We start from the raw sequence: 14597 nt of genomic DNA on the forward strand, positions 1-14597 counted from the left end.
GGCGTCGGCATCGCCGGCTCCCAATGCCAATGTGGATTGCGCCAAGATGGCCAGGAGCTCCGCGGAGAGCACCGCCTCAGTCATACAGCACGTCGGGCAGCCCGTCGCCACCCCCGCAAAACACAGCAATAAGGTGGCCAAATCCTGCAGCCAGGAAGCCAACTTCAAGGCGAACGAGACCGCCCTGGCCTCCAGCCCCATCTTCCTGCCGCCCAACGAGGCGTTTCGCTCCCCGCCTCTGCCCTCCCCCAGGAGTTACCTCCCATACCCGGTGCCGGAGGGGATAGCCATCAGCCCTCTCTCCCTCCACGGGAAAGGACACGTGTATCCGCACCCCGTCTTGCTGCCCAACGGCAGCCTCTACCCTGGCCACCTGGCTCCCAAACCCGGCCTCCCCTACAGCCCGCCGGCGGGGCGGGGGGAGTTCATGACCTACCAGGACGCGCTGGGGATGGGGATGGTGCACCCCATGCTGCTGCAGCATTCGGCTTTGGAGATCAATAAGGAGGAGAAGGTGGAAAGGAGGTCGCGGTCTCACGAGAGGGTCCGCTATGAGGACCCGGCTCTGCGGGGCCGGTTGCCGGAGCTCCTGGAGAGCAGCGGGAAGATGCATTTCGAAGTACCTGGTGACAAGAGCGTGAAATTGCACCAGAGCTCCGGCCACAGTAAAAACTTGGCCAAAAGTGACAAACATCTCTTCCCGGATCTTCTGCGAGACGAGCAAGAGGCTAAAAGCGAAGCAAACGTAACGAAAGCTGGCTTTGCTGTGGAAAGCAGTAATCAGGCTAATGACCCTACAAAGCACAAGGTAGAGCAGGCGTCGCAGCACAGAGATTTTATTGTAACGAGAGAGGAGTTTGGAAGAAATAATGATCTTCATGAAACCTATAATTTCAAGCAAGCCCAGGGTTCATCGGTGTTCGGCTTAAGGAAAGAAGATCTATCTGTGAGCCAGCCTAAAGAGAGAGTGACGGTCCAGCCTTCGCCTGCTTTCTTGGAAAGCGCTCACGAGAGCGATGCTCCGGCTCTGGCTTTTGGCAAGGTGCAGGAGGACGCGAAGCCATTCTGCATGGGGACCGCGCCGCCGAGCATCGACCCCAACCAGACATATACCAAAGACGGAGCCGACGACGCAGAATCTGCCGATGGCAAAATATTGAAACCCAAGCCCTCTAAGTTGGCCAAGAGGATCGCAAACTCTGCCGGTTACGTAGGTGATCGATTCAAGTGTGTGACGACCGAACTGTACGCGGACTCCAGCCAGCTCAGCCGGGAGCAGCGGGCGTTGCAGGTGAGTCCGCGCGGTCCAACGACCGCCGCGCTTTTTGTCGTTATTTCTCTGTTGCAAGTCGCAGTCAAGTGTTAAAGTTGAGAGAAGCAACGCAGGTGGGGAAATCAGAAATTTTTTTGCTAGGGCGTACTCGCCAGAAACGGTTTTAAATAGCAAAGTAAGTTTGTTAATGAGAGCGAGGCGATGTAACGAATAGTATGTATGGCTTTTACATATGTACGCGCTAGTAAGCTTTAAAGGGCTTTTACTAAGATCTGGTAAAAATGTTAATGTACGTATGAAATGTTTGTGCAGTTACAGAGGGGAGTCGGACAGGCATGCATGTTACCTTGGCGCTAGCGATGGCTGTAATTTCTCGGCTGGCCTGTAGTGCCAGCTAGCAAAGCGTACCCAGAAGTTGTGATTAGTATGCCAAACGTGCCGTTTGATGGAGAGGAGTCGCAGCCATGCATTAGCGGGTCTCAGGCAACGTTTGCGCCAAGCGAACGCGTTAGGAAAGAGTAGGAGCGGTATTGAAGGTTGATGCTGAGGGATGACAGACAGATACTGTATAGGAATATCCTTTCTGTATTTTACTTTTAATGAAGGGATGAGTTAAGCCAAATTGTTTTGCATTGTTAAGAAAAGAATTGGTTTATGCTTATAAAAATGGATGAAATTATCTAAATGATCCATTGAGTGCCCATTTTAATTACATAGATGGAAGGATTACAAGAGGACAGTATTTTATGTCTACCTGCTGCTTACTGTGAGGTCAGTTCTTCAAATTTTTATTACTAGACTCTTACATAAACCTTTGAGTTAAATTTCATTTCCAAATACACAAAGGGAAGTTTGTGGGCCATGGTCGTCTTTATTCATTGTACAGTTTTGTGTTGTTTTTTTTTTTTTCTTTTTGTTTTTGTCTCTTTTTACCTCCAAAATGGAATGTTTTTGTTTTATATACAGTATACATTTATATATATCTTATATATATATACACACACACTTATATATGAAAGAATTGTGTGGCTATTTGCATATAGACGCTAGAACACTGTTTTACAAGTCAGGTGTGTTAAACTCCTACCCTAGCTGTCTAGCTCAAACCTTGGTTTTGAGCCGATTTTTCTTTGGAAATGCTTTCATATAAGGTAAGGTAAATGAAGTAGCTTTTATCGCAAGACTTTTTTTTTCATATCAATTCTCTTTCTAGCGTGCAATGATGCGCTTCTCAGAGTTGGAGATGAAAGAGAGAGAAGGCCAAACAGCTACCAAAGACTCAGAGGTCTGCAGATTCAGCCAGGCAGACTGGGAAAACTTGAAAGGAAACAGTGAAAAGAAGCCAAAGTCTGTCGCTCTGGAAGATGCCATTGCTGACCAAAATGACAATGACAGATGTAAGCGAATTTAGATGGCTTTCTGAAGCGCGTACGTGTCTCTATGCCGCGGCAGCTTGCCACAAAGCTGCGCGGGCAGCGTAATGTTCGTGTGCTCGCGGTGTTGCTGGTTGATGTCGCTGACCTCGGGCTCTGCAGGTGCGGAGCTGCCATGGCTGGTGCTGTCCGTGCTTGTTTGGGGTCTGCAAGTTACTGGTTACGGTTGTACTTGCTTTTTCAGGAGATAGTTAACTGTCACCGAAGTTACTGTCTTAAAGAGATCGTCCTTTTAATTGATGGGGTACCCATCAACCAGTGAAAGCGAAGGTCTAAGGCTATGTTTTAAATGCAGAAAAGAGGTGGGGGAAGAGTGGGAGGCAACGAGGAGTTCAGCTTCCTGAAGGTGCTGCAGCTCTGGGAAATGCCAATATTGCAGCTTGCAGGCAAAGCAAGGATGGAGGACAGAAGGGTGATGGGGAGCGGGAAAGGACGTGATCTGTCAGGCTGGCTTATCCATAAAAGCTGGCTGTAAAACTCCAAACTATGAGAAGCTAGTTCGCCTGGGTGACTTCTTGCTGCAGTTGCCGGGGGGGTACGTGCGCCTGGCTCACGCAAGTCCTCGAGGGCAGGCGGGGGGGCTGCGAAATTCCCCATGGGGCTGGCTGCTCCCTCTAGGCCGTGGCAAGGTATCAGAGGACTATGGAAAATGTGTGCTAGCAACGCTGCCCTAAAAGCAAGACAAACTTATAAATAAATAAATAAATATGGTGGGTTGTTTTTTTTTTTTTTTTACTGTATGCGAGAAAAAGCACTTTTTTTTGAACTCTCGGTAAGCATCTGGCTTCCATCAGGTTTCCCAATCTTTTTTCTTTTACCCATATAATTAAGGAATAGACCAGTTCTTCCTGCTGCTACTTCGTTTTTTAACTCGGAAAAAAAAATTATCTATGCTGAAAGTATTGCAAAACAAGAGGAAACACACTGCAGACAGTGTCGTGCGTGTGTGTGCGCCCGTGTGTGCACTGTGTAACTTGGTGGTTAAGTGTGCTCTTCCATAGGTGGAGATTCATGAGTAGGGCTAGTAGAAAATTTCATTCAGGCAATTTAATAACTTTGAATTATTGTTCTGGTCTTTGTTTAATGCTTTTGGCAGAGAGCATGCTGGTCAATTGTACTTGCTCGGTTACTCACCTAAATCAAGTTACTGTGGTATTGCTGTCACTGAAATAACAGCCTCCACAAAAATCGGCCTGGCAAAATAGCAAGGGAAAGTTTTAATTGTGGAAGTGGAGAAGGTGCCAGGGTGGGGAGAAGCTGAGCCCCTAGAAGCTGAGTGGGCTTTCCCTTCTCCAAGCTATACCGAGGCGTCTTCGGGGAGGAAGGCACCGCTGCCGTTGCGGTCCCGGTGCTAAAGCTGAGAGCTCACCAGGCTGCTGCCCCGGCTCTCCCCCTTGCAGCCCCCCCTTGCTCCTCGGAGGGCTCCGGGCACCCTGGTGACATCCTCTGTTAAATCCCACCCTGCGTGTGCTGGAAAGCATAGAGAGCAGCAGCAGCAGCAGCAGCACCCGCAGCAGAGGCCTCCCCCTTTCCTCTCCCCTGGTGCTGCTCCACAGGCAGCCTTGTTTTTCCCAAGCAAAAGCCTGTTGCTCAGACCCAATGCAGAAAAGAGGTAGGATCCCGTCCTGGCGAAAGGCCGCCCGCCCCGCTGCGGCTCCTGTGCTCGGGCAGGTGTTTGAAACACCCCCCCTTCCCATCCTTGCAAAAGGCTGATGATACGGTGCGCCCTTAAATTCATCATTTAGTGAGGTCTCCAGCACTTGAGAATCTGCTGGCTAAAATGTGTTTGAGGTTGTTAAATGACTGTTGGAAGCAGGGAAAGTATGTTCAGTCTTATGTTAGTTCGTTCCTCTCCTCTTCTAATTAACTCTGACTTAACAGGCTATTTCAGAGTTTGGCCAAATGTCTAAACTCCTAAAAGCGCAGATCTGTTCTGCTGAGGGAGCTCCTCTTCCGTATACCCGGCTGTACAGCCACGAGTACTTACCGGTACAGATTCAGTTCTCAGCAGAAGTTTTTTATCGTGGTGGTTCACCTCCTGCCCCTCGGGATAGCGGCTGATAAATCAGGAAGCCGAGTTTCACACTTCTTGAATGCCTCTAGTGTAGCGGCTTGGGCTCTGGTGGGGCTTGAGCCGCCAGCGGTCTTGATGCATCTCTCACCGAGCAACTGGCAAAGGGGCGATGCGCTCTGCCTGCTCTTCCCCTTCATTTATCACCAGCGGGAGCCAGGGCTACTTATCTCTTGCCTTTCTTTTCCCTCCAATTTCTAACCACGCTGTTGGTGTGTTTGGCTTTAAAGCTCTCGAACGGGAACTAGCTGATGGTCTGCAACCTTTTCTGTTTCCCTTTCTGCCTCCTGCAAGCGATCTTGCTGCTGAAAGATGTTTCACCTCATTTTATGTAGCGTTCGTCCAGCGCTGGCTAAAAGCAAAGCAGCGTGCCTTTACGTGAGTGAGCGGGGAGTTGAGGAGCAAAACCGGCGAGCTGTTAGGCGCAACCCGCGCCGCGAGCACTTCACCTGCCCGGTGTCAGGGGGGGGAGAGGAAAACCGCAACCGAAACTGTGATTGTGGCACGGAGCTGGCTCGCAGCGCTCCTCCACTGCCGCCTCGGCGCGGCTGCAGCCGTGCCTGGCGTGGAGCGCAGGAGCCGATCGGGGCCCTAGCAGCTGCTCACCCCCTCGGCATCTCTAAATCTACCAGTGCGACAACAACGACAACAACAACAAAAGGCTAAATAACACAGGCAGGTGATGCTTACAGAGGCATCTGATGAGATGGAAACTCCTTTTTTTAGCTTGCCCTGGGACTTGCTCATTTTCCTGGCTGTATAGCACGTGTACGGACTTTTTTGGAAGCAAACGAAGGCACAATATCCGATCCCTTAAACTTTTCCTCTGACTTGGCGGTGCATGGCTTTGCCGTACCGAGAGTCTTCTTAAGCTTCATCGTGCCTTCTGGAGAAGAGTGAAAAAAGGTGGGGGTTTTGTGTTGTGTTTTTGTTTTTTTTTTTTAAAAGGCCCGATTTAAGGGAGGTAGCCGTGTTAGCTAATTAACGAGCAATTAAAGCCAAGGAGTAAAGTTGAAGTGCTTTAATTCTCTCCCATCTCGTTTAGGTTTTTCCAGGCATTCTGAGAGCAGCTGCGAAGCTGCTTTGTTGCCAAGGTGACTTGTAAATGTTGCTGAGGCGATGCTGCTCCGGTGCATTTCCATAGCACAAACATGATAAATTATGGGATGCATATGTCATGAGTCATGGGATTGTTCAGAGATCAAGTGATTTAAGCTATTGGCACGGACACGCGCATCAATACGGGCATGTGATGATCGCATGTCGGTTCATAACAAAGCTCTTTAGCGGTATTGAAAATCATACCCGAGTGTGAAAGATTGAATAAATTCTACAAGCTGTGAATTTCTTGATCGGGGAGCGTGATTTTACCCATTCGTCTAATTTTCTAGGAGGAAGACACTGCCCGTTTAAGCCTTAGCTGGGAAAAATAAAACCTGATACATTAAAAGCCTGATCTTAAGGCATGAGGTCATGGGGAAAAACTTAAAGCAGTTTCTATGTGTGAAAGTAAATGGTGTAATGTGCCAAAGCCTTTAGAGCTGATCTTCAGCGTCGGAGCGAGGTGCCGGTGTCCCTTTGCATGGTAATCCCCTGCTTTTCTTCTCTCGCTGGGCTATGTGTATACCTGAACAAATGAAGGATGGAGACAGTAAACATGTCCTTTGCCCTGGTCAGTTATTACCTTCCTGCCATGGGACATAGTGCAAAAAAAAAGGGGAAAAAACAAAAGTCTGTGCAGGGAGAATGGCGGTTGCTTGTTTGTGCAGTGCAGTAGGCTTGGGCAGAAGGAAACAAACGTGGAAAGCTCCCAAGCAGAGGTTCTTGGAGGGAAAAATGGAATTGGCTGGGTTCCCTCTGCTCCATGGGATAGTCAAAATTGGATGCTGAAGGTGACTTACGGAATTTTCTTACTGTTGTTGTGATCTCCATGCTGGATACTGGGTTTTAGCATTTGGATAGTCATTACCCTCCTTGGATGAATAAAGGGTGCTTTGCATAAGTGAGCGCAATGAGAGGTTGCTCCAGGGAAGAGGAAAAGCTGTTTTTAGCTGCTGTGTTATTTGAACAAAAGAATTGCAGCTTAAACACTAAGATGTGTTTCCTTGTTTGCATCGCATGGGCAGGCCAGGTCTCAAGCAGCTTGACAGCAACAGGAAAATGGAAAAATGAAGGAAAGTTTTTTTGGGTAGCATGTCGGTGCATGTGTGTAACTGTTTCTCGTGAGATTGTAACCTGTGCACTAAGGAGATACTGCTTCAGGCAGAAACCATATGTGAAGAAGCATCTTCTTAATTCTCCCTTGTTTCTAGTTTGGTAGGACAGTGAGAAATGGTTTGAGTTGTTGGTGCTGGTTCTCACAGCTGGTGTGAGACCGGCAAATGCTGGAGGCTTGAGGAAGGAACACATTTAAGAGTTTAAGCTCCTTACTCATAGAGGTGTGTTGCTATTTATGCTGTGTTTCTGGCTACCTCGTCACTGAATAATGATGATATGAAAACTCCCAAGTATTTTGTTGTTGTTTTCTTCCTGGGGTGGAGAAAAGGATGTTGTAGATACATGGGGGGGTGGGGGTGGGGGTAGATAATAAATTCTCCTTGTCCCTGTTGGGCATGCACGATATGCTTATGTTGCTGTGCCTCATGTTGACATTTATATCTTAATTTGGGGAGACATCGTGTCTGATCCAGGTTACTTGCAAAACAGTTTGAGGACAGAGTGGAATCTGGTGGTAAAATATTAATAGAGCCTGTGCTCTGTGAGGCGGTCGCCACTGTGCCGAGGGGAAAAACCTCTGGGTGCATGATGTGTCCGTGCAAGCTGCCTAGAGAGCCTGACAGCCTGTGGGTTATGCCGTGTCCTGAACAGCGACTGACCTTTGTTCTTTCGTGGTGAAAAGCCGGCTGTAGAAGAGGTGGGGAGCGTCAGCGGTGGAGCAGATAGGCAAGGACGCATCCCGCACGGCTCCCCGGCTTCGCCGTCGCTGTCCTCCCGTGTTGATGCAGGATGATTACACAACCCGGATTAACGTGCGGAGATGTCGCTCCTCTAATGGTCTTAACTGCATCTAGCAGGACGGATTTCAGAGGCGCCTGTGCAGCAGCCAGTCTTCGAGAGGGATTTCTGGCTTGGCGGCCGAGGAGACATAGCTCTGGCCGCCTGTGGGGTCCCCCTCGGATGTGACGGGAGAGCGGGGGCAAAGGTGTCGCAGAGCCGCTGGCAGTGAGAGCTTTTTGGATAAACTTCAATAGGTGTGTGCTGCTCTCCACGGCATGCAGAGCCCCGGAGAAATGCCAACGGTGACGAGCTGTTAGCGAGGTTACAGCAAATGTCTCTCCCCTCCTTTTTACTTTTTAGCACGGACGGTCTGAGTGAGCCGCATTTGCGGCATCCCCGCGCTGAGTCCACTTGCAGATAGAGAAGGAACTAATCTGCAGCGGGTCGCTTTCGGTGGTGGCAGGCTGGAATTAGCTTGCTGTTTCCTGCAAGCCCCAAAGATTAAGACCATCAAACCCACCCCCCCCTATAGCCTGCTACTTCCTCTGACCCTGCGAAAGCTTCTCTGGGAATTGGTCAGGATGTGCCTGCCTTTTCTCAGGCCAGACAGTGTTAGGAGCAGGAAAGCTGTCCCGATCTAGTGACTCTCAGCGTGAACCGTGGCGTGTAGCTGTTGGTACTGCTAGAGACGTGAAGGTGATAAAACAGCGGGAGCGTGGCAGAGAGTGCCCTTACCTGATCTGTTCGGGGCAACTGAGCAAATAAGTATAATATTTCCTTATGAAAGGGGGAAAAATAGCAGATTGCATTAAAAATGTAAAGTGAAATCCTACAGAAGTGTTTCTAAAGTGATACTTAAAATGTGGCTGGTCCAGCTGCGTGAAACAGGACTGCCGGTGCTGTTAGTGTGGTTATAGGGTACAGCTGTTGGGCAGCATCTTCATGCCAGATGCGCAAGCACAGGGTATTGCCAGATTCATTCTGGTTCGGGGGGACACTGGTGATTTAGAGGCACAGTCATAGTGAGCTGAGATACCCATTTTCTGGAACATGTCAGCATTGCTGGCTGGAAGAAGTGTGACAAACTGCGTTTTAAAGTCTTGAAGGGAGCAGGTGTTGGCCAGACGGCCCTTGTGGAGTGGAGCATCGCCAAATAGCAAAATGGCCCAAGCGTCCCACTCGCCTGGAAAAAGTCAACTTTTGTTTTGATTTTTCTTGGCCAAATATCTTCTGCTGTTTTATAAAGCAACCCTGCAGGCAGCTTCTCAAGCAGTGTAAAAATGGTCCTGGGGTGTCTTCTGGTGCCTACAAACATCTCCAGAACCCTAGGTGCTACTTGGAGCCACTTCCAAGTTGTGGTGAAGAAAAATCTCATCAGAGAAGTTTTTTTTCCTCCCTCAGCCTTCCGTTGCTGACAAGAGGTATTTCAAGGATGGTCATGAAACCAGAAGGTGTTGGCAGAGCTGTAGGAAGGTGCTCTCAAGATAAGGTGGGATAGAGTTGGGCTGCATCCAGGGGCTGCCAGTGCCTGGGTGCTGGTGTGGTGGGTCTCGGAGGGGACAGGAGGAGAGAGAGGGCTGCAGGGGAGCAACGTCTGCCCTGGCGAGGGGGAAGAGCAGAAGCTGAAGGCCAGGCTGTACGGGGGAGGAGGCTGAGTAAGGATGGGGAGGATCAGGGGGAGGGAAGGAAAACAGAGCTGTCAGGAGTCCAGGTAAAAAACCAGCAGATGTGTTTGCAGGAAGGGAAGTGGGAGAAGGAGGAAGGGCAAGGAGGAGGAAGAGGAAAAGGGACAGTGAGCCGTGGGGAAGTAGGACGGTGCATACAGACAGTTTGCCGAACAGCGGCAGACGTGCAGAAAGAGTATTGGTCAGCCAGGGAGGACTAAAACGCATGGGAAAACCAACTTGTTTGTGAGAATTGTAAATAGGAAGCTGATTAACTGTGTTGCAGTCTGTACCGCATGTCTGCCTAACCGTGCTTCTGCTTGTTTGGTTAAACCCAAGAAAAAATACCTATTCAAGATGATGATTAAGTGTCATTTTAAGTCAAGCATCCATTTAAAATTGCTTAAGCTGTTTCTAAATTTGGGGGGAACAGTCTTGGAGAGGAGAAGCTGAAGTTAGGGCAAGCATGGCAATGTGGGTGTTTTTGTGGCTAATTTGTCAGACTAGTTTCTAGTAAGCTTTTCAAAGCTCACTCACTCGCTGCTGCTGGAAATATTCCCTGAAAAAAGTGAGGTCTTTTTTAAAAGGAGGCGACAAAGATCATGTGATGTACAGTGACTGTCTGGTTACTTGAAGTGAGGAAGCCTTTTTATAACCTTGGATTCAAGTAGTGCTTTTTGCAAAATATCACAGCTATTCTTAGTGGTATTCCCATGTACGTGTGTGCGTGCTCCGTATCCCATTTATATCTCCAGAAGAAGGGACGAACGCGTTTAAGTCAGACTCTGCAATTTGATGCGAGAAGTTAGGGAAGGATTAGGAATTAGCAAAAGACTAATACTTTATTATCATCAGAAGGTATTTTTGAAAACAAAGTCATTGCAAAATGGAGCTTGGATTATTACTTACCATGGTTTTGGGGGGCGAGGTTGCTTTCTGAAGAGGGTCTGTGCTTTCGATATCTAAAGGTGTTTAAAAAAGCGCATTGTGATGTTTCGATGGATGCAAGTATTGTGAATATTGTACTTCTTAAATTGATGTAAAAACAACACAAAGTGTCAGGCTTTTGGGGTTTTTGTACTTAACTGTTGAGAAAACTGCTGCCTTAGGCTGACCAGAGGAGACTTGTTCCAAAGTACAATTTTGTGTTTATTTGCATGCCTCATGAGCCATAAATCATGATGGAGATGACATTGAAGAGATTAGAGAGCATAGCTTTCTCACAATGAATTGTTTTGTATTTATTAGGTCTTGTGGTGTTTGTTTTTTTTTATTTTTAGGTAACTTTACTAGTACAGAAAACAACCAAGGTCACTTTCTTGAAACTCCAGAGGGAAAAGATCTCTCAAATGAGAAATGTTATTTAGAGAGACATTCTATATATGAAAAAGCGGAAGACCAGCCAACAGAAGATATTGGCCAACATCCATGTCCGCGTCTGGACAGGAAGCGTAAACACTCTGGTGAGAGAGTGCAAAATGATGGCAGCCAAAATGAAAACTTTGTGGATGAACTGCAGGATGAACTTATATCAAAAGCAAAAAAGAAGAAGAGCTCCAAAGGTAAGACAGCATTTTGCTTTGGTCTCTCTCAAGGAATGTCTTGTGAAAGGAACGTCCCTTTGGCTTAATGTGTTTCCATTTTTGAACTTGATAGTTACTAATGTGAGCACTGTCATTTCACTTAAAATTATATATATGTATATATATGTATGTATATATATGTGTATATATATATATGTATATATAAAAACTTGGTATATAAGGGTAAAGCACTAGTCGTTGGACACTGTAGCCACAGCAGTGCAAGTTACTGTAGTGCATGTAACCCTTAATGAGCGAACCTTTAAAATGCATAGTGTGGTGGTAAAGCTGAGACTATATGCCCCGAAAGTGAAATGTAGCTTTTGTTTTAAGTTGAGGGGGCTTTTTGATTAATTTTTAGTTATTTTTCCATTAGATGACTGGCCTGAGAGGGAAATGACAAACAATTCCTCTAACCACTTAGAAGAGCCCAATTGTAATGAGGTGACCAACCTGAAGGTGTGCATTGAATTAACAGGGCTCCATCCCAAAAAGCAGCGTCACCTGCAGCATCTTAGGGAACTATGGGAGCAGCAGGTGTCACCAGAGAGATCCCCGTCCGGCAAGTTGGGCCGGCAAAGCAGGAAAGATTTAGCTGAGGCTGTTCAGCCAGAGGCCACTGCAAAGGTCAAAGACTTCACAGAAGAAAGGCACACCAAGAAAAGGTCAGAGGCCAAAAGCAATAGAAGTTGGTCTGAAGAGTCCCTCAAAACAAGTGACAATGAACAAGGTATGCAGAGACTACTAGGGAAACCAGCCGGCTTTAGCATTTACAGTGACGCATGCTGCCACCGATGTTAAGGAATTGTCGAGAGCTTTTTTTTTTTTTAAATTATATATATATATATTTCTGTAGATGTCCATTTGTATAAGGACTGACACCTCCTCTTTAAGAATTGCACTGTAGCTGATACTTGGCAGACAAGAAAATGTGTTTGTGTATGTGTGTGTAACTATGTGTTTGTGTGTGTGTGTGTGTGTGTGTTTTGGCTATAAATACTCTTTCATAGATAATATGAAGATGAAGTTTATGTCTCTAGAGGAGAGCTGGGGGGCATACAACGGGGGCATGCTTCTGGGCGAGGGAGGGAGCAAACAGGCTGCTAGTTGGTGTAAGAGCGTTGAACCACACGTAGGATTTGAGGGGCTGTGATCCTCTGAAACAGCGTCAGCACAGCTAGCAGCTCTTGATCTTGGGAACCCAACGCCTCCAGCACCCTCAGCACTGCTGGGTTTCCCTGCCTTTCCCAGGGCATATGCTCAAGAGCAAAGCTCATCCTCCTCCTGAAGAGGATGCCTTGCTGGTTTGTTCCGGGCATGTCTTGTAAACCCCTGTGGCCCCACTCCCCGGCCCCTTGGCAGAGATCTTCCCAGCAGCTCTCTCCTAAGGGGTCGCTTCCTCAAAGCACATCATCTTCCCTTGAGTTGTTTCTGGCTGCTGCTTTCCCTCTCACTCTGCTTCTTCCTTTTCCTCACCCTCTCCCTCTTTTCTGCCCATTCCCTATCCTGGGGGAGAGCCCGTGGAGGCAATCTGCCAAATTTTCCTTTGGATGGACAGGTCACTCTCCTGTCCCCGCTGTCCTCAGCCCCCGGGCACATTGTCTGTTCTGCTGCTTTTCCCCTTCCCTGCGATGTTTGCTGCTGTAGCTTGGTTGGAGGACTGGTGGGGAACGGCAGCACGCAGCCCACGTGGCCGACCCCCCTCGTGCGTCCCCTGCACATCGTCATGAATCCCCGTCTCCTCTGGGTACAGCAGGGAGCCCCTGTCTCCCCTGTCGGCTTTTCAGGTAAAAGGTTGCAAATACTTTTCTTTTCTTCCTTCCTCTCCTCCTCTTACTCCTCCAAGTCCTCTGCCTGCCTTTGAGGAAAGGCTGTTTCTGGGAGGGAGAGCTCTGAGTTTAAAGTTTGGGCTCCTTCGTCCTTCACAGATCTGGGAGCTTCATCAAACTGGTAGACATTCACCCTCCAGCTGGCCTAACCTGTAGTTTAGCTGAGATCCCCGCAAAAGAGAGAAGCACAAGGACAGTGGGTCCTCTTGTCCCATGCCGTGGAAAGGACCGAGTCCAGGTCATCCTGCGCCAGTGAGAGTTTTCCTGGGTAGCATCTCTGAAACGGTCACAGACAGAAGTATCGGCTTCCCTTCTGTCCTAAAGCTCCTCACCCATCTTTCCCCTCGGTAGGATTATCTGAGGGCAGAAACCCCCAAACTTTGATGCTTATTGATGGGGAAGGTACTCCAAAAGGATTTGTGGAGCAGGAGATCAAAACTTAGTTTAAAGGAGCTTTGACTCTTACTCCCTTGCTTTTTGTGCTGCCTTGGCGAGCATGGTATCGGCTCAAACATCCCTGCCCATCACCTGCTCCCCTTGGTACTTTCAGAAGGAGATACCTTGTAGAGATTAGACGAGGGTCACTAACAAGAAGCTGCATTATGTAAGGATGCTCTAGCTTTCCCCTGCAATGCCTCCCGTGGCAGCGACAGGCTTCTCTAACGCACGACCTCGGGAAAGAAAAAGCATTGGCTCCCGATTTATGCACCGTTCCCAAAGGCATTCAGATTCAGTCACCCCATGGCTAGGAAAAACCTCTTGGTTTTGGAAGCCGCTATAAAACCGTAAACCTGACTAAATTACGCCTCGCCATTCATTGTGCAGAGGCACTGAAGATCGTTCAGGTCACTTTGCTGATGCTCCTCCATCCCCATTGGAAGTGTAAACCTTTCAGTCTCCTTTTTCTTAGTTCACTAGGACAAGGACATTTTTCCCTGTTGTGCGACAGAGCATCCTCTGCGTGACAGTCGCATGGGGATGGAGACTTCCAGCTTGTCTTTCTTGCCTGGGACTAGTCCTCAAACTTTTCTTAAACAAGCAGATATTGTGAATATGAGAATTATACCCTGTTGCTTGCAGCTTTTTTCTGCTCTGGGGCTGGGAACAGCTGTTCCTGGTGCCGAAGCACTGCCTGTGAACGTGGCAGTCTCTGCTGCTGGGAAGCTGGTTGTATCCCAAGAAGCGGGCTGCAACAGGGCATTGAGGTCCGCCCCTGCGCCCGTGAAGCCTTAGTCTAACAGCAGGATGATTTGCTGCCTGTGCCTGCAAATCTCTGGGAGGACGGAGGGTGCTGACTTCTGGACTTGTTGCCCCAGTCATGTTCAACTCAGGATTTTAGTGAGGGAGGAGTCGGGCGTTGCATTGGAAGCCGCCACCGGGCTGTCACCCCTCTGTCCCCTGGTCAGTGCCTGCCGGCTGGGTGACCAAGCGGTGGCCGCTGGAAATGTTCCTCTGGTGACTCTTCCGGCTGTCACCTCCTTGCAGCCTCACTTGCGGGTCAGAACCACGAGAGCCGGGATGTGGCTTGCCTGAAATAATTTTAGGGCCCTGCCTCATCCCGCTCATGAGGTGACGTTGCCTGTGCTGGCTCTCCGGGGTGCAGCAGGTCCGTGAGCGTGGGGATGCCTGCAACCTCAGGGCATCGTGCCGCTCGCCCGGACCCATGGCCGAGGCAGGAGCCACGGTTTCTGCTGGGGTCCCAGCTCCTGGTGCTGCCGGCGGGGCAGTTGCCAGGTCTTACGACAGT

At 48.7% G+C, this 14597-nt stretch overlaps 1 protein-coding gene across 1 annotated transcript in view; it reads left to right on the plus strand.

Annotated features, from left to right (window-relative positions):
* BCOR (BCL6 corepressor) overlaps window positions 1-14597 on the plus strand; it is a 39913-nt gene that overhangs the window by 4138 nt on the left and 21178 nt on the right. The window contains exons 4-8 of the mRNA XM_009318910.1: window positions 1-1291; window positions 1991-2044; window positions 2487-2670; window positions 10719-11000; window positions 11398-11751. Of these exons, the coding sequence (XP_009317185.1) occupies window positions 1-1291; window positions 1991-2044; window positions 2487-2670; window positions 10719-11000; window positions 11398-11751 (2165 nt within the window). The remainder of the gene's footprint in view (window positions 1292-1990; window positions 2045-2486; window positions 2671-10718; window positions 11001-11397; window positions 11752-14597) is intronic.

Source organism: Pygoscelis adeliae, unplaced genomic scaffold (assembly GCF_000699105.1).
Source record: "Pygoscelis adeliae isolate BGI_AS28 unplaced genomic scaffold, ASM69910v1 Scaffold92, whole genome shotgun sequence".
In the NCBI taxonomy this organism is placed as follows: Eukaryota; Metazoa; Chordata; class Aves; order Sphenisciformes; family Spheniscidae; genus Pygoscelis; species Pygoscelis adeliae.